This window comes from Eurosta solidaginis, chromosome 4, assembly GCF_040869045.1.
Source record: "Eurosta solidaginis isolate ZX-2024a chromosome 4, ASM4086904v1, whole genome shotgun sequence".
NCBI classification, from domain to species: domain Eukaryota; kingdom Metazoa; phylum Arthropoda; class Insecta; order Diptera; family Tephritidae; genus Eurosta; species Eurosta solidaginis.
Window position 1 is genome coordinate 178685142 of NC_090322.1, and position 19554 is coordinate 178704695.

General features: G+C 39.0%; 1 protein-coding gene across 28 annotated transcripts in view; it reads right to left on the bottom strand.

Moving 5' to 3' along the window:
- mmd (mind-meld) overlaps positions 1 to 19554 on the bottom strand; it is a 1228927-nt gene that overhangs the window by 137050 nt on the left and 1072323 nt on the right. For all 28 annotated transcript variants that reach the window (XM_067784016.1, XM_067784007.1, XM_067784005.1 and 25 more), the window contains one exon: positions 18465 to 18634. In XM_067784016.1, the coding sequence (XP_067640117.1) occupies positions 18465 to 18634 (170 nt within the window). The remainder of the gene's footprint in view (positions 1 to 18464; positions 18635 to 19554) is intronic.

Here is a 19554-nt window from a genome sequence, read left to right on the forward strand (position 1 = left end):
TTCGGACATATTGCGGGGCACGATCAATGGCAGGAAAAAATAAGACTCGCTATTAACAGCTTATTCCCCGTCAAATCACCGTGCCCTGAAGGCATAAATCCGATGAAACTCCAGAAAATTGGCGAGCCTAAAATTTGTTTCGACAGAAGAAGGGTTAAACTTATTTTCTTACCCAAAGCAGACAGAAGATCTAATACGCTAAAGACAACATACCCCATAAGCGATACGCTGATGGTATCTGAAAAGGCTCTTAGGCATCCACATAATGTCAGCCCTAAGCGGACCGAATCATTATATGGCACAACATGCATACATGAAGGAAGGTTTACCGAAACTACTCTCCTTGTTCTAATCGCTACAATAGAGAGGCCCCTACTCTACAAAGAGTACACTCTGGCAACTTTTTTTTAAAACGAAAGGGAACCTTTAACAATACAGAAAAGGCTGAATAGCATTCAGATCATGTGATTTGAAGCTGAGAAATAAATCAACAGTATATCTAAAGGTACAGTTCTGGAATGCTACCTTCTATCATGTGTAACAACTGTTTGTATGTATTTACTCAGGTAGGTACATAAATCACAGTGAATGGAGAATTTATACTAACCATAATTCAAGACTGTAAACTTTCATTCAAAAGCATATAAAAAAATTAAACAAAATTTAAATGCATAATAAAAAACAAAAGTGATATAGATTCATCACTTGACATTTGAAGCGTGTGAGATTTTAAACAAATCGATTCGTTAATGTCTAATACACAAGTACGGAAAGTCATATACAGTGAAGCTTCGCTTGGGCGAACACTCACCGTCAGCCAACTTTTGTCCTACATAGATAGTTGTCCGCTCAACGTAGTGGGTAGCTATCTTATATGTTGTATTCACAACCTTGTGACCTTAGAGCTTCAATAGAGTTCAAGGGCGGAAATGTCGAAAGACACGATACACGATACGAAAATGGAAACACTACTAAGGAAACCGGCATGCTGTAATGGTATATTGTGCCGTATGGTAACGAAAAGCAGATGAACTAGAAAAAAAGACAACAGCTGGATGGTATAAACTAGGTAGAATAGTTGTGAAACCAAGCGTATGGCTGCAGGGTGTCAAATATCACGCCAAACTAAATTTTAAGGTCTAGATGCCGCTAGTATGGTAGGCCCTAGGTAACTTTTGGTATTTTCCAAGAGGACGTAGTTATTTCATAACAACGGTCAATGTTATTGAGGGGGTATTCCAGTTTGGTCGTCGAATAAGCTTCTGGTAAACCTATGGACACATTGAGTTTATGTAAAGCCCTTACGGAAGCGGCAATCTGAAAGCATTACTCTTCATTTGCAAAAAAGCGATACTAAGTAGTGACTGGCTGTAAGACTTCTTAAAGTTGAGTACATATTTTTCTGACGAAAAATTGATTTTATTCGGGTAGCCTACTTTTTTCATTTGGCAAATATATATGTACGAAACCGGTACAACGTTTTCCAAACGCTCATATTCATTCCTTCACTTTGTCCGATTACGAGGAGTTTGCGTCCGCCCAAGAGAGGCTTTTGATTGATTTGTTACAAAAAGAGGTCTCAGTGTCCACAGATAAGAGGTTCTTACCCGCTGAGTACAGCGTTTCCATCTCATTTTAAAGTAAATAATAAAATAATTAAACAATTTTTTTTAAGTTAAACGGTTTTACTGAAAACAATACTTACATGAAGTAATAATAATACTAAAAGCTAGAAAATAATTCGGTAGGTCCTAAGTACTAGTCAATACACTCCTCATCAATCTAGAGCGTTGATCAGACAATTAAATAAAAGCGTTGGAAGCGTGAAATTTCTAAAGATGTGAGGCGTAGTATAACCTTATTAAGGTTCAGTTGTCTTACTTATGACTATCAATAGAAATTTGACGCGTCCAACGCTTTTATTTATTTGTCTGATCAACGCCCTAGCTTGATGAGCAGTGTGATGACTAGTACCTATGACCTACCTAATTATTTTCTAGCTTTTAGTATTATTATTACTTCATGGAAGTATGGTTTTCCATAAAACGGTTTAACTTAAATTTTTTTTAATAATTATTTTATTTTCAAGTTTTTAGTCTTTATTTAATTGCCTATTATTTCCCATTCTATTTAGTTTATTTAGTCCTTCCAAAGACTCCTCGAACTCCAAAATATGTATTTTGATATTACTTCTACCGGACTGTATGTAATATTTGTTCCAAATATGGACCAAATCGGACCACAAATACGATTTTTTTGAATATCTCGATCCTTGCGCCACCTAGCGGCGATCTTTTTCATAGGTCGCTTTCTATTCTTGTATGTTTTATGTGTTCCAAATATGAACCAAATCGACCACAAATACGATTTTTATGAATGTCTCGATCCTTGCGCCACCTAGCGGCGCTTTTTTTCATAGGTCGCTTTCTATTTATGCATGTATTATGTGTTCCAAATATGAACCAAATCGGACCACAAATACGATTTTTTTTAATATTTCGATCCATGCGCAACCTATCGGAGTTTTTTCTTATTATTGCATTGTCATCGGATTCTGAACTATATTCCAAGTTTAAATCTTGTAGCTTATCTGGAAGTTAATTAAATTTGAATTACACAATTTGTGCCGTCCCACCTGTCAAGTCAAGCTAAATAAAACCGTTTAACAATACGTGTCCGGCGAAGCGAGTGTCCGCCTAACGGAGGGCAATCGGTTCTAAAAACTGTACCCTAAGCTTTGTGCATGAAACACTGTCCGGCTAAGAGATATGTCCACCTAACCGAGGTGTCCGTAAGGAGGGACTTCTCTGTACTTACACCAAAATGTCTCATTCATCAAAAATTGTCTTTGTGTGTTTAATGTATAAAAAAGTATCTTTCTTAAGACTTACATATGATAGGCTGCTTGATATTGAGTAAGCATTGTTGTTTAAACAATATGAGAAAAGTATATCTCTATCCTCTCAAGGGACGGAAAGTTCTTCTTTGTGTATATTTTAATGACAGTATATTCAACATAATTTTGTGTGAGGGCTAAAAATCCGCTGTCAATACGTAACTTGTGACACGCGAGAGTGAGTTTAGGTTGTGTAGTAGGGACCGCAATTATAAATGACAAAGCAAATTTATAAATTGAGCTAATTTTAGCTGTTTGGTGAGCTTTTTGAAAATATGCATAACACGTATATGATTGATTGGTAAAAAGCTTTTATATGTTAAGGTGCAATTAATTGCCAAATATCACCGCTTTAAACGTCTAAATGGGTCTTATTTAAATATTTCCGTGCAAAATTTATACGACGAACGAATTTACTGCAATTCCCCTTATTTGCAATCTTCTATAACTCCACTATTCAATAATGCAAAATGGCCTTTATTAAAGTACTTCCAAAATAACACTACTATTGCTCGCAACATAGCGTCTTACATAAAACTGATTGTCGTGCCTCTACTGTTGCTGCCTTTTATACTCTGTGATTTCTCGTTCGCATCTTCTAGGCGCTTCCATTTCCAGAATCTACTAGTTGGCCATCAGCTATAAGATTACTACGTTTATAGCTTCTCTTATGCGCGTGTATTTGTGAGCGACACTTCCACAATTATAATTGCATACTTTTGGGAGCATCTCAGATAAGATATCTGCATGTGTTTGTGCGTCTCTTCTCCGCTGCATATACATACATATGTGTAGACATAATGATTGATCTATTAGTGTGCATACAAGTCACTGCTTAGCAGCGGCTTAGAGATGATAGTATCCCTTAGTGCTGCTAATATTCGTTTCAATATATAACAAACGCAGCTGTAAGTTTTTTGTTTATGTAAACTCCTTATTTATTTTTGTTTGTTTTAATGGGGTGTTCAATTTGTACTTATTATTAAGAATTCATGAGCTCAACGCCGGCTTATAATAATTGAATATTCAATTATTATGTTTTTTTCTAAGAGAAACTGAAAAGAAAGAGAGAAACATTTACTGGCATATTGCGATGGTACCATTTCGAAAACCGCCAAGAATTCTTCACCATGAACACACCATTAAAACAAGCAAACATAAATATGTAAAACTGAGCCCGAGTTTACAAAGCTTCTCATTCGCTACGAAAAAGAAACTTTACAAAAACAAATCTGCATACACACAAATTAATAGAGACAGAATGTCTCAGTTGTGTTTTTAGTGTAGAAATGAGATAAACTGAATTAAACAAGGAAACAAATACAAGCAGAATAGCCTAGTGGTTAAGGCTACTACAGTTCACCGTGTGAATCTCGGTGAAAACCTTTGATAACACTACGGAATTGCCTGGTGATGAATTCGTGGCGGTTTTCGAAATGGTACCATCGCAATATGCCAGTAAATGTTTATTTCTTTCTTTTCAATTTCTCTTAGAAAAAAACATAGTAATTGAATATTCAATTATTATAAGCCGGTGTTAAGCACATTAATTCTTAATAATAAAGTCCTTATATTTTAAAATATTGTTCAGATTTGCACTCGAAAGAGACTTTGTAAATTCGTATGACAATTTTTTAAATTTTGTTAGTTGGACTCTTCTGTCTGGGTTGCCATACTTAGAACGATAGTAAAAATAAACATAATGTTACGAATCTTACGAATTCTAGATTACTTGTTCTCTTCTGTTAACGTTCGATCACTGAACTGTCAGTACATCAAATTGGTCTTTATTAACAGTACCACTATGGAAGTGGAACTTCATAATTGAAATTGTTCGCGTACTTCACTTACAACGTTTTGTAATCAAACTGATTGATTCTTTTACAGACTGCGTTGCTGATATACTCTCAATTGATTCGTTCGCCTCTTTTTCCCAGGTTCTAGACTTTTTGCTAGCAGCTTTCTTGATTAGTTTCTGATTTACTTTTCTCGTATGTCTACACCTCATATTCGCTTTTATATTCTCTTTATAAATGTAAGTAATGTAGTCTGCGTCTTTGTTGCTATGTACATGTATGTGTAGCTCTATCTTATTTCATCTGCTAACACTACTGTTGTGGCTGTGCAGCATTTATTTAATACCGGCATAGGGTGTGGCGGAATAGCTAATATTCGCCACAATATTATATGTATTTGACTAGCGCTGAAGTTGGTGATCACCCGCTAATATCAGGAGTCTCAGCCTGCCGAGCGCAGGTACGAGCATAATCCGTGCTTCCTACATCTGCTATCACTAACAAGACCCAATTTAAAAGCATATGACCCTGTCTAGTCAGAATACACGTCATGAGTTTACAATCCTATCTTTTTAGGGAAGTTAGTTAAAAATGGATTGAAAGATTCCCAAATTAAAATTAATTTATTTGCATTGTCACCGGGTTCTGACTAACGGCTCAAGTTTCATATATCCAGCTCACCGGGAGGTAACTTTGTTAGTCTTCGGTTGTAAGGCCTACACATGATATTCGAAACATTACAGCCCCATATTTGGGTTCACGCCTTTCCCGCTTATTTTTTGGATGTATGACAGTAAGAGGCGTAATGCCATCCTCGTGGATGTCCAATATGGTCGACATTTGCCATTGGCGTAGGACACAATGTTAACTCCTTTCGGTGGGGAAGGGACCTTTGATATGTAAAAGTTAAACAACAGTTGGGATAGCACAACATCTTGCGTCTTCCCTTGTTGTATTATTTTGGGTTTTGACGTAACGTTCTTGAATTGCCTGCCGACCACCTAGATAATTTGCAGTCCACTTTTTGAGACTGGGAAGAAGGGTGGGGCCTTCCAAATCTTGCAGTAACGTGCTGCGGACTGCGGTCGATAAGACTAACGCTATGAGTACTATTCTTTTGCAGGATTCTTTATTCAGTAAACAGTTTACCTGTGTGTTGCTGGCGTTTAGCCATGGTGGTGATATGTAATTTTCGGAAGCCATGCTGATGATTGGCGAAGAATCTTGGCTACTGGCGGTAGGAGAGGTATTGGGTGATAAGAGTCTCCTACGTTGGCTGGTTTCCCAGGTTTGTGCTATTGTTGTACATGAGAAGTCGCTCATTTAAACAGCAGATATCTGCAGAAACTTTTCAAGAAGCTGTAATGAAGTGGACGACTTTAAGCAACGTTTTGAACGATTTAGCCACTGTGTGCACCAAAGCGCCGTGTCACGTTTAGTTTTTGAAAGTTTGTTATAACAGATAAGCAAGTATTTTATGTCTGGGACCGGCAACACCAAGTTACTTAATAACGAATACAGCGCTTCCTAGCATCAATGTACGAGGAGTATTTGAGAGACTCAGTTCGCTGCGTTTTTCAAACTTTTGCCTTGGTTAACTTTTTAATTGTATTTTTTTTTAATATCTGAGACTTTCTTAAATACATTTGAAATTTCTGAAATACATTTGAATTTTTCTGAAAAATGTTTAGTATCTTCTAAAATAAATTTGTGGTTTTCACAAATACATTTCGAAAATCTGAAACAGAGTTGACTATTTCTGAAATACACTTGAGTTTTTCTGAAGTAAAGTTGATGTCTTCTGAAATACAATTGAAATATCTGGAAAACGTTTGCATTTTTATACTTTTCAAGGAAATGAAATGGTCCCTCAGTTTTCTGGATATCTTGTTGATATTTTGTTAGCGGATGTATTTTGGTGACGGAATAAATATTTGTGGGAACCGACCGGATCGGACCATTATACACCCGATTTTTCAGAAAAAATTTTTTTGGGATATCTTGCCCAGTTTATCAGTCAAGCTTCAAATTTCACCAAATGCATTCGGAAATGGCATACATTGTTGTCTGAAAAAATGGTAGAGATCGGTCGTATATAAAGTATATACCCCATACAAACAATTGTTGTCCACCTTTATAGTTTTAAATCCCAAAATTCTTTTACAAGAGCTATTGTTAAAGTTTTTTAGTCAAAATTCAACAAGACTATGTCTGTATTAAAGGAAAAATTGCCTTAAATTTTTTGGTCCATTCATATAAAGGTAGTCCTTAAAATTTTTATCATCTTTTTATTTTCATTTTTTTAGTACTGCCTACCAAAAGGCAATTGCAACTTTGATTAGTAATTTAAGTAATTCCTAAGTGAAAATTCTTATCTTTATTAATTGGTTCAAAAGAGCTACCCGTTCTTTGGCGTTGCTCGGACGTACTACGTCTCTATCTATATTCGGCTTAGGTCACTGTAGAAAGATGTATGTGTGCTACATATAAATCGGTTAATTATTATAGCTGTTCGATGTTCTTGATATAGGTGGAGCGGGTGAGTTGGACAAAGAGGATGAATGTGGTGAATGATTCATGTTGGCGATTATTCTCATAATTGGCGAAGCCGGATAGTACAACGCAATCGTTGTTGATGAATATGATCACAATTGTTGAGGAAGTAAGTTCAACACAATTGATGATGTGGTGAATTTTCACTGCTGGTGAATGTGCATCATAACAAGAGAATTCCACCTCGTTTGTCAGCTACTTAATTTGTACGGCTGAAAATCGTGGTGAAATTCGCATACGCCTGAATTTCTAAAAGAATTGTGGTGAAAGTCGCGTACGCCTAAAAGTATGCAAGGACGTGCATTGAGTTGGGCCTTCTACGAGATGGAATGCTACAACGCCTTCAACACTCAGGAGGCTAGCCATGAAGGTATGGGCTAATCTTCTAAATAGTTCGACTTGTGCGTTACGTAGCTCAAATTTTTTGATCAAACATTGCACTGTCACCGAGTTTTAAACTATATTTCAGGTTTGAAGTCTCTAGATTTAGGAAGTTAGTTAAAAATAGATTGCAAGAATCCTAATTTAAATGTCTCGATCCATGCGACACATAGCGGAATTTTTTTGATAAAATATTGCTGTTAAAGCACGGCCCTTTTACTGTGCGAACTGTTTCAAATATTTTGTCATCCTTATTTATTGTTCTGTCATCATACATATGTACGTACATATGTCACAGTCTGTTTGTTTTATTGAAACCTGGAAATTGTCCGCTAAACATGAATACATATGTGAAAATGTCTCGCTCTTTCGCATAGGTACATAAATTTGACTTCATAACTGTTCAATTATATTTATTTGTAAACCGCAATGTTAGTCGCTCTAACTCTTGCATACAAAGTTGCTATGAATTTGGTGACCGTTTTAGTCGTCGATGAAGAATTGGAGCGAACAACACTGCGGTAAGTACTGTTTGTTAGCTTGTTGAATGTTAAGCATATTTGTAATAGTTTCCTTTAAATATGTAGAAATAAACCCACAAAACACCCGCAAATAAATTAATACGTGGAGTTAAATTCGCAAATCGTAATTGACGACAGATTTTTATTTCGCATCGACGACACATTTTTATTTCGCAATGTAAATACATTTACATATTTATGGAACTCGTCAAATCGTTGGGGATAAAAATAAGTAGCCGCGCATTGCCCTTTTTATGGATAAATCCCCACGCCGTAGTACTCGTTTAAATCCAGTCAGTGGTAAGCACAAAGAACAGCCATGCCTTTAATGGAAAAAGACGTGCCAATGTCAAACACAACACTTAGTATGCCTGCAACAAAACCAGCCTCGCCTATAATTACTTTAGGTTCCTCAACAACTTCAGCAGCAAGTCAAGAAAGCGTGGTTAGCGCTATGCAACAACGTATAGCCGTACTCGAAAGTAACCTCAGAGCTGCTCAAGCAAAGTTGAGGGATCATGAAGCGCAAAATGCAGCAAACAATGGTATGGGTGCTACGTCGGCAGCTCCCCAGCCACCAACGACGCAATTGCCATCTGCGCACCCGACGGGAACGCAAGAAATAAGAGCTACGACTGCTAATACACCTCCTTTTCCATTACTAGCCGACATTCGGTACTCGCCGCCACTTTTCACTGCCTGTAGTACTACGTCTACCGCAAATTGCCAATATATTTCGCTTAATAATATGTATGCTAATCCGCTGCCAGCTGTTAGGGCCACTCCGCTAGGGTTTAACCCTGCCAGCACTCCTGCCTATACACAAATGAGTTCTGTAGCTGCACCGTCGTCTTGCTTACCTAGAAAAATGCAAGCTTTGCAGGATTTCTGTGGGAAACCAGAAGACTGGCCAATATTCTATACTGCCTTTACAGAATCTACGGCAGTCTACGGGTACAGCAATTTCGAAAATAATCAGCGGCTACAGAGAAGCTTGAAGGGCGAAGCTAGAAAATCGGTAAAGTCTCTACTTATTCACCCGAACAACGTTAGCAACATAATAGAGCAACTTAAATTTATATTTGGCCGGCCAGAACAGCTGATCCGTAGCCAGCTAGCACGCGTAAAAGAAATTGCACCCATAGCGGAAAATGCAATGGTAAAAATTGTCCCGTTTGCCATCAACGTGAACAATATCTGCACTTTCCTACAATCGGCGAGAGGAGGAGATCTACATTTAGCCAACCCTACGCTACTCGACGAGCTTGTCATGAAATTGCCAATGAGAAGACGAATCGAGTGGGCTAGTTATGCGGCAATGGTACAACCATATGCGACCGTGAAACAGTTTAGCGAGTGGCTCACGAATCTCGCGAGTGTCATCTGTACAGTTCAGGATGGTGATCCAAACGCCGGATCGTACTTCACACTGCGCAAACTTACCGTCAATCAAATTGCGCAATCTGCCAGGGTCAACATAAAATATCTGAGTGCAAACAATTTATTGAGCTGACTGTTGCAAACAGGTGGGCTCAAGTAAAGCAGAGCCGCCTTTGCTTCGGGTGTCTTAGCACGGTATGCGTGATTGTCAACGGCGCAAGCCATGCGCTATAGAGGGTTGTAGGAGAATGCACCATAAACTCCTACATGAGGTCGAACGTCCAACGACCAATTTGCCTAAAGCAGTAAATTCAGCCAAAAGACACGAAACTTCGATGGTTCAAGCCAAGAATCACACCGTAATGCACACACAACCGCCAGTAGGTAGTCAACAGCCAAAGGACGCAGAAGCAGCTGTGCTCAGTTGCAGTAACGGCGCTGAAAGTAAGTTATTATTTAGAATTTTACCAGTCATTTTGTATGGAATCAACAGATCGGTCGAGACGTATGCGCTATTAGATGAAGGCTCTTCAATAACAATGATTGACAATACTCTTCTGAACGAACTTGGACTACGAGGACGTGAGCAGTCTGAACTTGCAATGGTTCGTTGGTCGCGCAGCACAGGAGCCAGCCCTCATTGTTGACCTGTCAATAAGTGGAGTAAGTGTTCGCAAGAAGCACAAGCTACGAAACGTATATGGGGTTTCAAATTTGAAGTTGCCATCTCAAAGTTTAAGTAAGTCCGAGTTGAATTGCCATGGGTCGCATCTAAGTGAGTTGCCAGTACAGACATATCCGCAAGTTAGACCGAAACTTCTGATCGGTCTTGACCATTGCCACCTCGGATTGCCATCCACTACCGTAAGAGTTAGAGAGAGTGGTCCTTTCGCTGCGAACACCGAACTAGGATGGGTATTGTTTGGCCCAACATCGAGCATATCCATACCCATGCCCGCCCCAATGATGGCGTCATGTTTGCTGCTGAACAATTGTAGCGATCAGTCACTCCATGATATGGTGGCCAACTTTTTCGATACTGAACCCTTCGGAGTTAGATCCGCACCGCCAATAGAAAGTGAATCCGACAGCCGAGCACGACAGATATTGCATTCAACCACACTTCGTATTGATGGAAGGTTCCAGACTGGGCTCATTTGGAAGAGTGACCACACAGTACTACCAGATAGCTTCCCGCTAGCACTGAAGAGGTTGGTTGGTGTAGAGAAGAAAATGAGTCGCGACGCTGAATTTGGCGCTGCATATGAACGCATCATATACTCATATATAGAGAAGAAATACGCACGTAAGCTCCTACCAACAGAAGCAGCCTTATTGTCGCCCAAAACATGGTACTTACCTCACTTCGCCGTCAGAAATCCCAATAAGCCAGGCAGATTACGCTTAGTCTTCGATGCCGCGGCTCAGGTTGAAGGTGTCTCTCTTAACTCGTGCCTACTGAAGGGACCGCAGGAGTACAAAGCATTGCCCTCGATACTCTTTCATTTTCGCAAAGGTGCCTATGCAGTATGTGGTAACATAAGAGAAATGTTTCACCAAGTGCTAGTGCAACCAGACGACAGATGTGCGCAGCGATTCCTGTGGCGCAATGGTAACTCCACAAAACAGCCTGAAGTTTATGAAATGCGAGTGATGACGTTTGGTGCCGCTTGCTCACCATGCTCTGCAAATTATGTTAAAACTATCAACGCAATGGAATATGGAAATACCGACGAAATTACATCCCGAGCCGTAGATGCTATTTTAAATCATCACTACGTAGACGACTTTGTGGACAGCTGCGCAACGGAGCAAGAAGCAATCACGATCTCAGAGAAAGTACGGGAAATCCATTTGAAAGCTGGCTTCGAGCTTAGAAATTTCTCATCGAACTCACAAAGGGTAGTTAACATGCTAGGTGGTAACGAGTGCACACGCCTAATTGGCCAAAAAGAAGGCATTTTGACTGAAAGGGTTTTAGGTCTATTTTGGAAACCATCAACCGACTGCTTTGGGTTTCAGTTAAAATTTAATAACGTCGATCCCGCGGTCATAAGCGGATCAAGATGCCCCACTAAGCGTGAGCTATTAAGTGTCGTTATGTCTATTTTCGACCCCTTAGGTTTTCTAGCTCATTTTATTGTTAGCGCCAAACTAATAATGCGAGAGGTATGGAAAAGAAATATGCGATGGGATGAGTCACTGCCAAATGACATCAACGACGCGTGGGTAAAGTGGCGAAACCAGTTGGCTGCGGTCAGTGAGTACACCATGCCCTGTTTTTATTTTCGATGTGGAACTCCGCGAATGCTGCAGCTTCACATATTTGTAGATGCGGTAAGTTCGAGCGGAGAAATAGAAGTATCTTTCATATGCGCCAAGTCCAAATGCGCCCCTATAAAGCCACTAACTGTGCCGCGACTTGAACTACAGGTGGCTGTGTTAGGAACTCGCCTACTTAACTGTGTGCGTGAAGATCATCCGATAGACAGTGAAAACTGCTATTTGTGGAGCGACTCAATGACGGTTTTAAGGTGGATCAATAGCGAGCACCGTCGATATAAGCCATTCGTGCAACACAGGGTTGCAGAAATATTGGCAACAACAACAACAACAAATTAGAGGTGGATTCCTACTGATCTTACCGTTGCAGATGTAGCCACACGTACACATAATCAGGTGCGACTCGATTCGACAACGCCCTGGTTAGCCGGCCCACCATTTCTCAAAACATCGCATCTTTCTTGGCCTACTGGTGAATCTTTGTTTTGCGAGAATGCAGATCCTGATGAAGAGCTCCGATCTAAATATGATTTGGTAATTATTGACACTAATCTCTTTGAATTTAAACGTTTTTCTACCTTCAGGAAACTGGTCAGAACCGCCGCCTGGGTATGGCGTTTTATTTGCCGCCGCCAAACACAAGCAAATGAATGTCATGGTCTGTCCGCTAGAGAAACTGAATTAGCAAAACGCTTACTATGTCGACTTGTACAACGTCAGACGTTCTCCACGGAAATCCAGCAAATCGAAAGTGGACAGAACATCGCCCATAATAGCGAGCTCGTCCATCTCTCGCCGTACATTGATGAAGAAAAGGTGCTCCGTGTGGAAGGTCGTATTGACGCTGCCAGTTGGCTGCCCATAAGTTCTAGGCGCCCTATTATATTGCCGCCGAGACACGCATTCACAAAGCTTGTCGTAACGCACTATCACTGTATCATGCATCACCAAAATACAGAAGCTACCATATGTGAAATTCGTCGAACTTACTGGATTCCACGGCTGAGAAATTTGTTACGTGGTGTAATAGCACGATGTTTAGTCTGTCGTATAAGTAGAGCACAGCCGAAGGCCCCTTTGATGGGACCACTGCCTCCTGACAGGCTTACACCATATATCCGCCCATTTAGCTATACAGGACTGGACTATTTCGGCCTGGTAACTGTAACTGTACGACGCAGCACGGAGAAGAGGTGGGTGGCACTCTTCACATGTTTGACTGTGAGAGCGGTTCATTTGGAGTTGGCCCACGATTTGAGCACCGATTCCTGTATCATTGCAATTCGAAATTTTGTAAACCGTCGCGGTGTACCTATACACTTGCGTTCGGATAACGGGAAAAATTTTGTGGGTGCTGACAAAGAGGCCAAGAGATTTAGCGAAGTTTTTGATTGTACTCGCGTGCAAGATGAGTTGTCTCGACGAGGAGTTGACTGGGTGTTTAATTCACCATTTAATCCAGCAGAGGGGGGTGCTTGGGAAATGTTGGTGCAATGTGTTAAGCGTGTCCTACGGCACACTTTGAAAGAGGTAGCACCACGGGAACACACCCTCAACTGCCTTTTAATTGAAGCAGAACATATAGTCAACTCAAGGCCTCTCACTCATTTAGCTGTAGAAGTGAATCAAGAACAACCACTCACACCTAATGACTTTATCCTAGCCGAATCTAATAACGCACAAACGCCAGCTGTGGGCGACGTCATCGAAAGGGTATCTGGTCTACGCCAACAGTGGAGAATTGCCAGGCAGTTGAGAGATCACTTCTGGGAGCGTTGGATTAACGAATACCTCCCCACGTTGACGCGTAGGGTGAAGTGGTGCCAACGAGCAAAGAAGTTGCAGGAAGGGGACCTTGTCTTCATTTGCGACCCGAACGTGCCTAGACGCGACTGGTGTCGCGGTAAAATAGAACGCATTTACCCTGGGCACGACGGCGAAGTTCGGCGAGCGGACGTTAGAACTTCTGGTGGCGTAAAACGTAGAGCGGCGTCGAATCTGGCCGTCCTTGACATAAATTGTGGTGAATCTGGTTGATTCACGGAGGCGGGGATGTTAAAGCACGGCCCTTTTACTGTATGAACTGTTTCAAATATTTTGTCATCCTTATTTATTGTTCTATCATCATACATATGTACGTACATATGTCACAGTCTGTTTGTTTTATTGAAACCTGGAAATTGTCCGCTAAACATGAATACATATTTGAAAATGTCTCGCTCTTTCGCATAGGTACATAAATTTGACTTCATAACTGTTCAATTATATTTATTTGTAAACCGCAATGTTAGTCGCTCTAACTCTTGCATACAAAGTTGCTATGAATTTCGTGACCGTTTTAGTCGTCGATGAAGAATTGGAGCGAACAACACTGCGGTAAGTACTGTTTGTTAGCTTGTTGAATGTTAAGCATATTTGTAATAGTTTCCTTTAAATATGTAGAAATAAACCCACAAAACACCCGCAAATAAATTAATACGTGGAGTTAAATTCGCAAGTCGTAATTGACGACAGATTTTTATTTCGCATCGACGACAATTGCATTGACACCGGGTTCTGACTTACGGCTCAAGTTTCATATCTCCAGCTAGTTAGTTAAAAATGGATTGAAAGATTCCCAAATTAAAACTAATTTTCCTAATATCTCGATCCAAGCGCCACCTAGCGGGTTTTTTTGATAAAATATTGCATTGTCACCGGGTTATGACCCACGGCCCAAATTTCAAGTCTCTATCTCACCGGCAGTTTTTCAAGGATTTGTATTTATCTCACTTAGCGCGCCACCTAGCGGAATTTTGTTTTCTGTAAATTGTATTGTCACCAAGCCTCGAACTGTGTGCCAAGTTTCAAGTCTCTAGGTCACCGGGAAGTTAGTTAAAAATGGATTGAAAAATTTCCAAATCAAAACTAATTTTCTTAATATCTCGATCCATGCGCCACTTAGCGAAATTTTGTTGATCAAATATTGCATTGTCACCGGGTTTTGACTCACGGCCCAAGCTTCAAGTCTCTACCTCACCCGGAAGTTAATTAAAAATCGATCGCAAAATTCCCTGCGTTTTTTCAGAAATTTTCGTTTATGTCGATTCGTCTGCCACCTTGTGGCATTTTTTTTTCCACGAATTGTAGTGCCATCGACTCGCAAACTATGTGCTAAGTTTTAAGTCTCTGGATCACCGAGAAGTTAGTTAAAAGTCGATCGCAAAATTTCCATTTTAAAATAAATTTTCTGTATATCTCGATCCGTGCGCCACCTAGCGGATTTTTTTCACTTGCATTGTAATGTCCCCCAGATCTAAACTATGTTCTAAGTATCAAGTGTCTAGCTTAACGGGAAGCTTCGGAAAAAGACTTTTCTGTGAGTCAAAAATTCGTATGGAAATGAGGAGACAAACATGAAAGGGACTTAATATAAAGGTAGTAAAAAGGTTTTCTATTGTGGTATTTCTCCCATCAAAACCTTCTCAGTGAAAATTCATTTGCCTTGCAGATGCTATTCGGACCCTGCATAAAACACGTAGGTCCCTTCCCGCCAATTTATAGGAAAACTTGAAAAGGAACACTACACAAATTGGAAGTGAAGCTCGGCCTAAAATATTTTCGGAGGTTATCGCCCCTTGCAGTTATTTATTTTTTATATCAAAAATATCGCTTATATACATTTCTTCTCTATATATTACACATAGTATACAGCCAATTATTCGAATATAATGAATGGAATTATATTACTGCTCAGCTCCATTAATGAAAGGTATGAAGTCTTCGGCGCAACTGATTTACTTGTTATTCTCAAAAATATGAAGATTCTTCCTAATAAAGTACATATGTGAAAAAAGATCAGTTTTAAAACAGTGGTGCACAACAACGGCAGATCTTCGAAATCAAACGCGACTATTTTTTTGGTAGTAGTATGTGTATTCATGGAGAATGTTTGAGCATAGAACTGACGAATGAGATGGTTGCAGGTTGAAGTACAAGCTAAAACTGATTGACAGCTTGCTTTACCGAGTCTGTCGCTGCGCTCACACGACATGTCGGTGAACGCTGAATAGTTTTCCGGCACTTAACGAAGCTCACGAGTGCAACACTGCTTTAAATGTAAAAATTTATCCATTTTTTAGTTAAAACAAAATACACATCAAAAGGTTCTGGAAGGAGTTCATATTAAATTGTTGTTCATGCCGGGATTTGTAATGGGGAAATTGGTTTTTACAAAAAAATTATAATTTTTTAGTAAAAAATAAATAAATAAATAACATTTATTTGTTTTTGTTTTGTTTTCTTTATTAAAGTATAAATAACAAGAACACAAATATAAGTTTAAAATGAAATAAAATATAAAAATTAAAATAAAATCAATATAAGAATTTAAATTAAGAACTAAAATTTAAACCAAAATATTAATCGGAATTAATATTAAAGTAAAATTAAAGACATGACTGTTGACATATGTTAAAACTATAACTACACATTTTAGAGCAGCAAGCGAATGATCAAAACTAATACATTTGTACAATTCGTTGTTACACGAGTGCCAGTTGCGAATACAGAAACATTTTGCGGGGAACGAATGAAAGAGTACATAGTGTCTCGACGTTCTCGTAGGAACCAAAAGAATTTAGTCCGCTCACAAGGTCACAATAATCTACTCTCCAACAATTATTTTATGAAGTGACCTTACTCTGAGTAATATTCTTCAATTCTCTAAAGTTGGAGAACTAAAGAGAAGAAGTCGTTTACTATCAGGCGGAAGATGAAGACTTGATTCCCAGTTAAGACCTAGCAATGCAAAGAATAGAAGCTGCTTCCGTACCGATTAAATTCGAGCTATAAAGTTCTTATATCCCGGATACCAAGCACAATACTCAAGCATTGGGTGTACAGATGATGTGTAAAGGTCTTGGTTGGATAAGGATCATTAAATTCTTTAGCCCATATTTTAATAAGTCTGAGTACACTCGTTGCTTTGTTTATGATACCTGAAACATGCATGTTAAAACTCGCATCAAAAAGGACCCCTATATCACTTACTACAAATAAACACTTCAAGGGGGCTCCACCTAGGTTATAAGATTTTCAAACTGGGTTGACCCTGTGCAATGTCATTTGCTTACATTTGCAGTAATTCAAAGCGACTCGATTTTCCGTACACTATGATAGAAATGAGTCCAAATCGGCCTGCAGCTGATCCAAACAGGACAACTCAGAAGGCAAGTAAGTGCAGCATAATTTTGCGTAATCTGCCTACATTAGAGTACGGGAATGCGAAGCTATCTTTGTTAAGGCAATAATGAAGAACGCCAAAAGTAAGGGACTCAAATGCTTGCCTTGAGGCAGACCAGAGGCTACTTCTATTGACTCAGAAATTTTATTTTTGAAGAAAACCCGATGAGTTCTTTTTTCGAGATAGCTGCCTAGCAAAATTAATAAACGCTTCGAAAAACCCAGAAAGTGCAGTTAATTGAAAGTTCATGATTTAGCTCTGCTGCCCCGCAAAACGTATACGACTGTGCGAAATGACGCCGAGCAACACTATAACCTAAGTCAGAATTGGGTAGGAGCTCTCTGAGACGTTTGAAACTAAATGAGGTTTTAGACAGGATGACCTCCGATTGTGCAATGTTTTAAATTTGATGCAGGAGAAAATGATACAAGTTGCAAGCTACAGAACTTAACTGGAACAATATTCTATAACGACATTGAAATAATGGGCTCAAACACCCGCGTCGTAAGTTCTGCTTACTCCAAACTGGAAAAAGAAGCGGAAAAGATGAGTTTGATGATGAATAAGGATAAAACAATGTACCTGATGTCATCAATCAAAGAGTCAGTGCATTTGCGCCTTGGCAACCATATCAATGTTGGAAGCCATAATTTCGAAATAGTAAAAGATTTCGTTTATTTGGGAATAAGCATTAATCAAACAACAACATCAGTCTAGAAGTCCAGCAAAGAGTTGGTCTTGCCAATAAAAGCTAATTTCCAATAGCTAGGTAATAGAAAAACAAAGTCCTCTCTCGGCAAACGAAAGTCATGCTCTACAAGTCACTTATCGTACATGTCCTGATAAATGGTGCAGAAGCATGTACCATGAAAAATCAGATGATGCGGCTCTGGGAGTGTTTGAAAGAAAAGTTCTCCGAAAAATGTACGGACCTCTAAGCGTTGGCGACGACGAGTGCCAAAGAAGATTTATTGATGACTCGTTTTTTTGTAAAATATCATTTAATGATGAGCTGTACGAGCTCTACGCAGATATCAACATAGTCCAGCGAATTAAAATACAGTGACTATGCTGGCTAGGTCTAATTATGCAAATGAAAAATGATGCTCCGGCCAAGAAAGTATTTTTATCTGACCCGCCTACGGAAGCAGAGAGGACCACTTGGGCGGCGATTTAAATTCCTTTGGTGTAACCAATTAGCAAGATCTTATCCAACTAGGAAGGACTTGTTGGACGGCCATAAGCATTTAAACAGTTAATCGCCAATTAAGTCAGTGAGTAAGGCTATAAATGATTTGCGCAGCGAAAGGCCTGAATTTATCAAATTTTCTTTTATTTCTGAGAGATATAAACCGTTTCAATCTCTATTAACGTCATAACATGCATCAAACTGTATACAAATTTTCATCTACTCTTGCACTACTACTTACGTCCATCATCGTGACCCATGCCAATATTATGACCAATCATATGCGCCATTGTACCAGCTAACAGATGTGGCTCATACACATTGATATCGACACTAATGCCAACTGCACGCGGCGTACACACCGTCTCTGGTACCGCCATACCCGCTTCGCCACCAGCAAAAGTCTCGCCACTGTAAAATACGACAAAATAGAAAAAACAAGTATTAAATGTTAATAGTTTATGAGTTATAGCTTGTGGCTTGATGATTTTTCGTGTTTCCTATTTAAGAATATTTATTATTATTTTTTACTTTTTTTTATAACCTTAAGTAAGCCTTAATTCGAAAAGGTTCAGAGAGAGTGGAATTGTAGATGATGTGTTGAACAATTTTAACTGTATAGCTTAAAAAAATATTTCAATACGAATGGTTGAAATTACTTATCGCAATCATCAACTGAGGGTTTATTAAATATTCATTGGGTCACCGAAGGGCGATGAGTATTGTTCAAGGTTGTTGAATATACAAATAATAGCTGTATATGCATACATACAGTATAGTCGAAAAGTATTAGAACAAGATGAAAAAAGTTGTTTTTGTCAGTTTATCGTATGACTTATAAAAATATTATTCAAATATTCGCAGTAGTTTTTTACATTCAACGTTGTTCTATGATCCGAAGACATTTTGAATGAATTTTACTCAAGGTTAGGTTGGGTTGAACTGGCCAGTCCATGAGGACCTCGCATAGACTGGATGAGTCCGTAGTATTACCAGAAGTTTGTTTTAACCTTCCTGACCATTTCGTCGGTCTGTGAGACCATTGAATAAGTTTTGTGTTAATTTCACGAAAACAAAAAATGGCAACTCCGTCATTCTCTCAGTATCTTCATTATTTCTCATTATACAACTTTTAGTGTAGCAAATGCATTTGAGTTGAAGTGTTGTACTGGTGATTGCTACTAAGACGGTTTGTGAGACCGACAGTTAAGTGTAACATTTTCGTCATTAAGCATTTTGTAATTAATTTTTTTTAGTGTTCCTGTTTTTTCTTGAATTCATTTTCATTTTGTGTTTACTTTCGAACAACATTTTATAAATGTTGTGTTTTG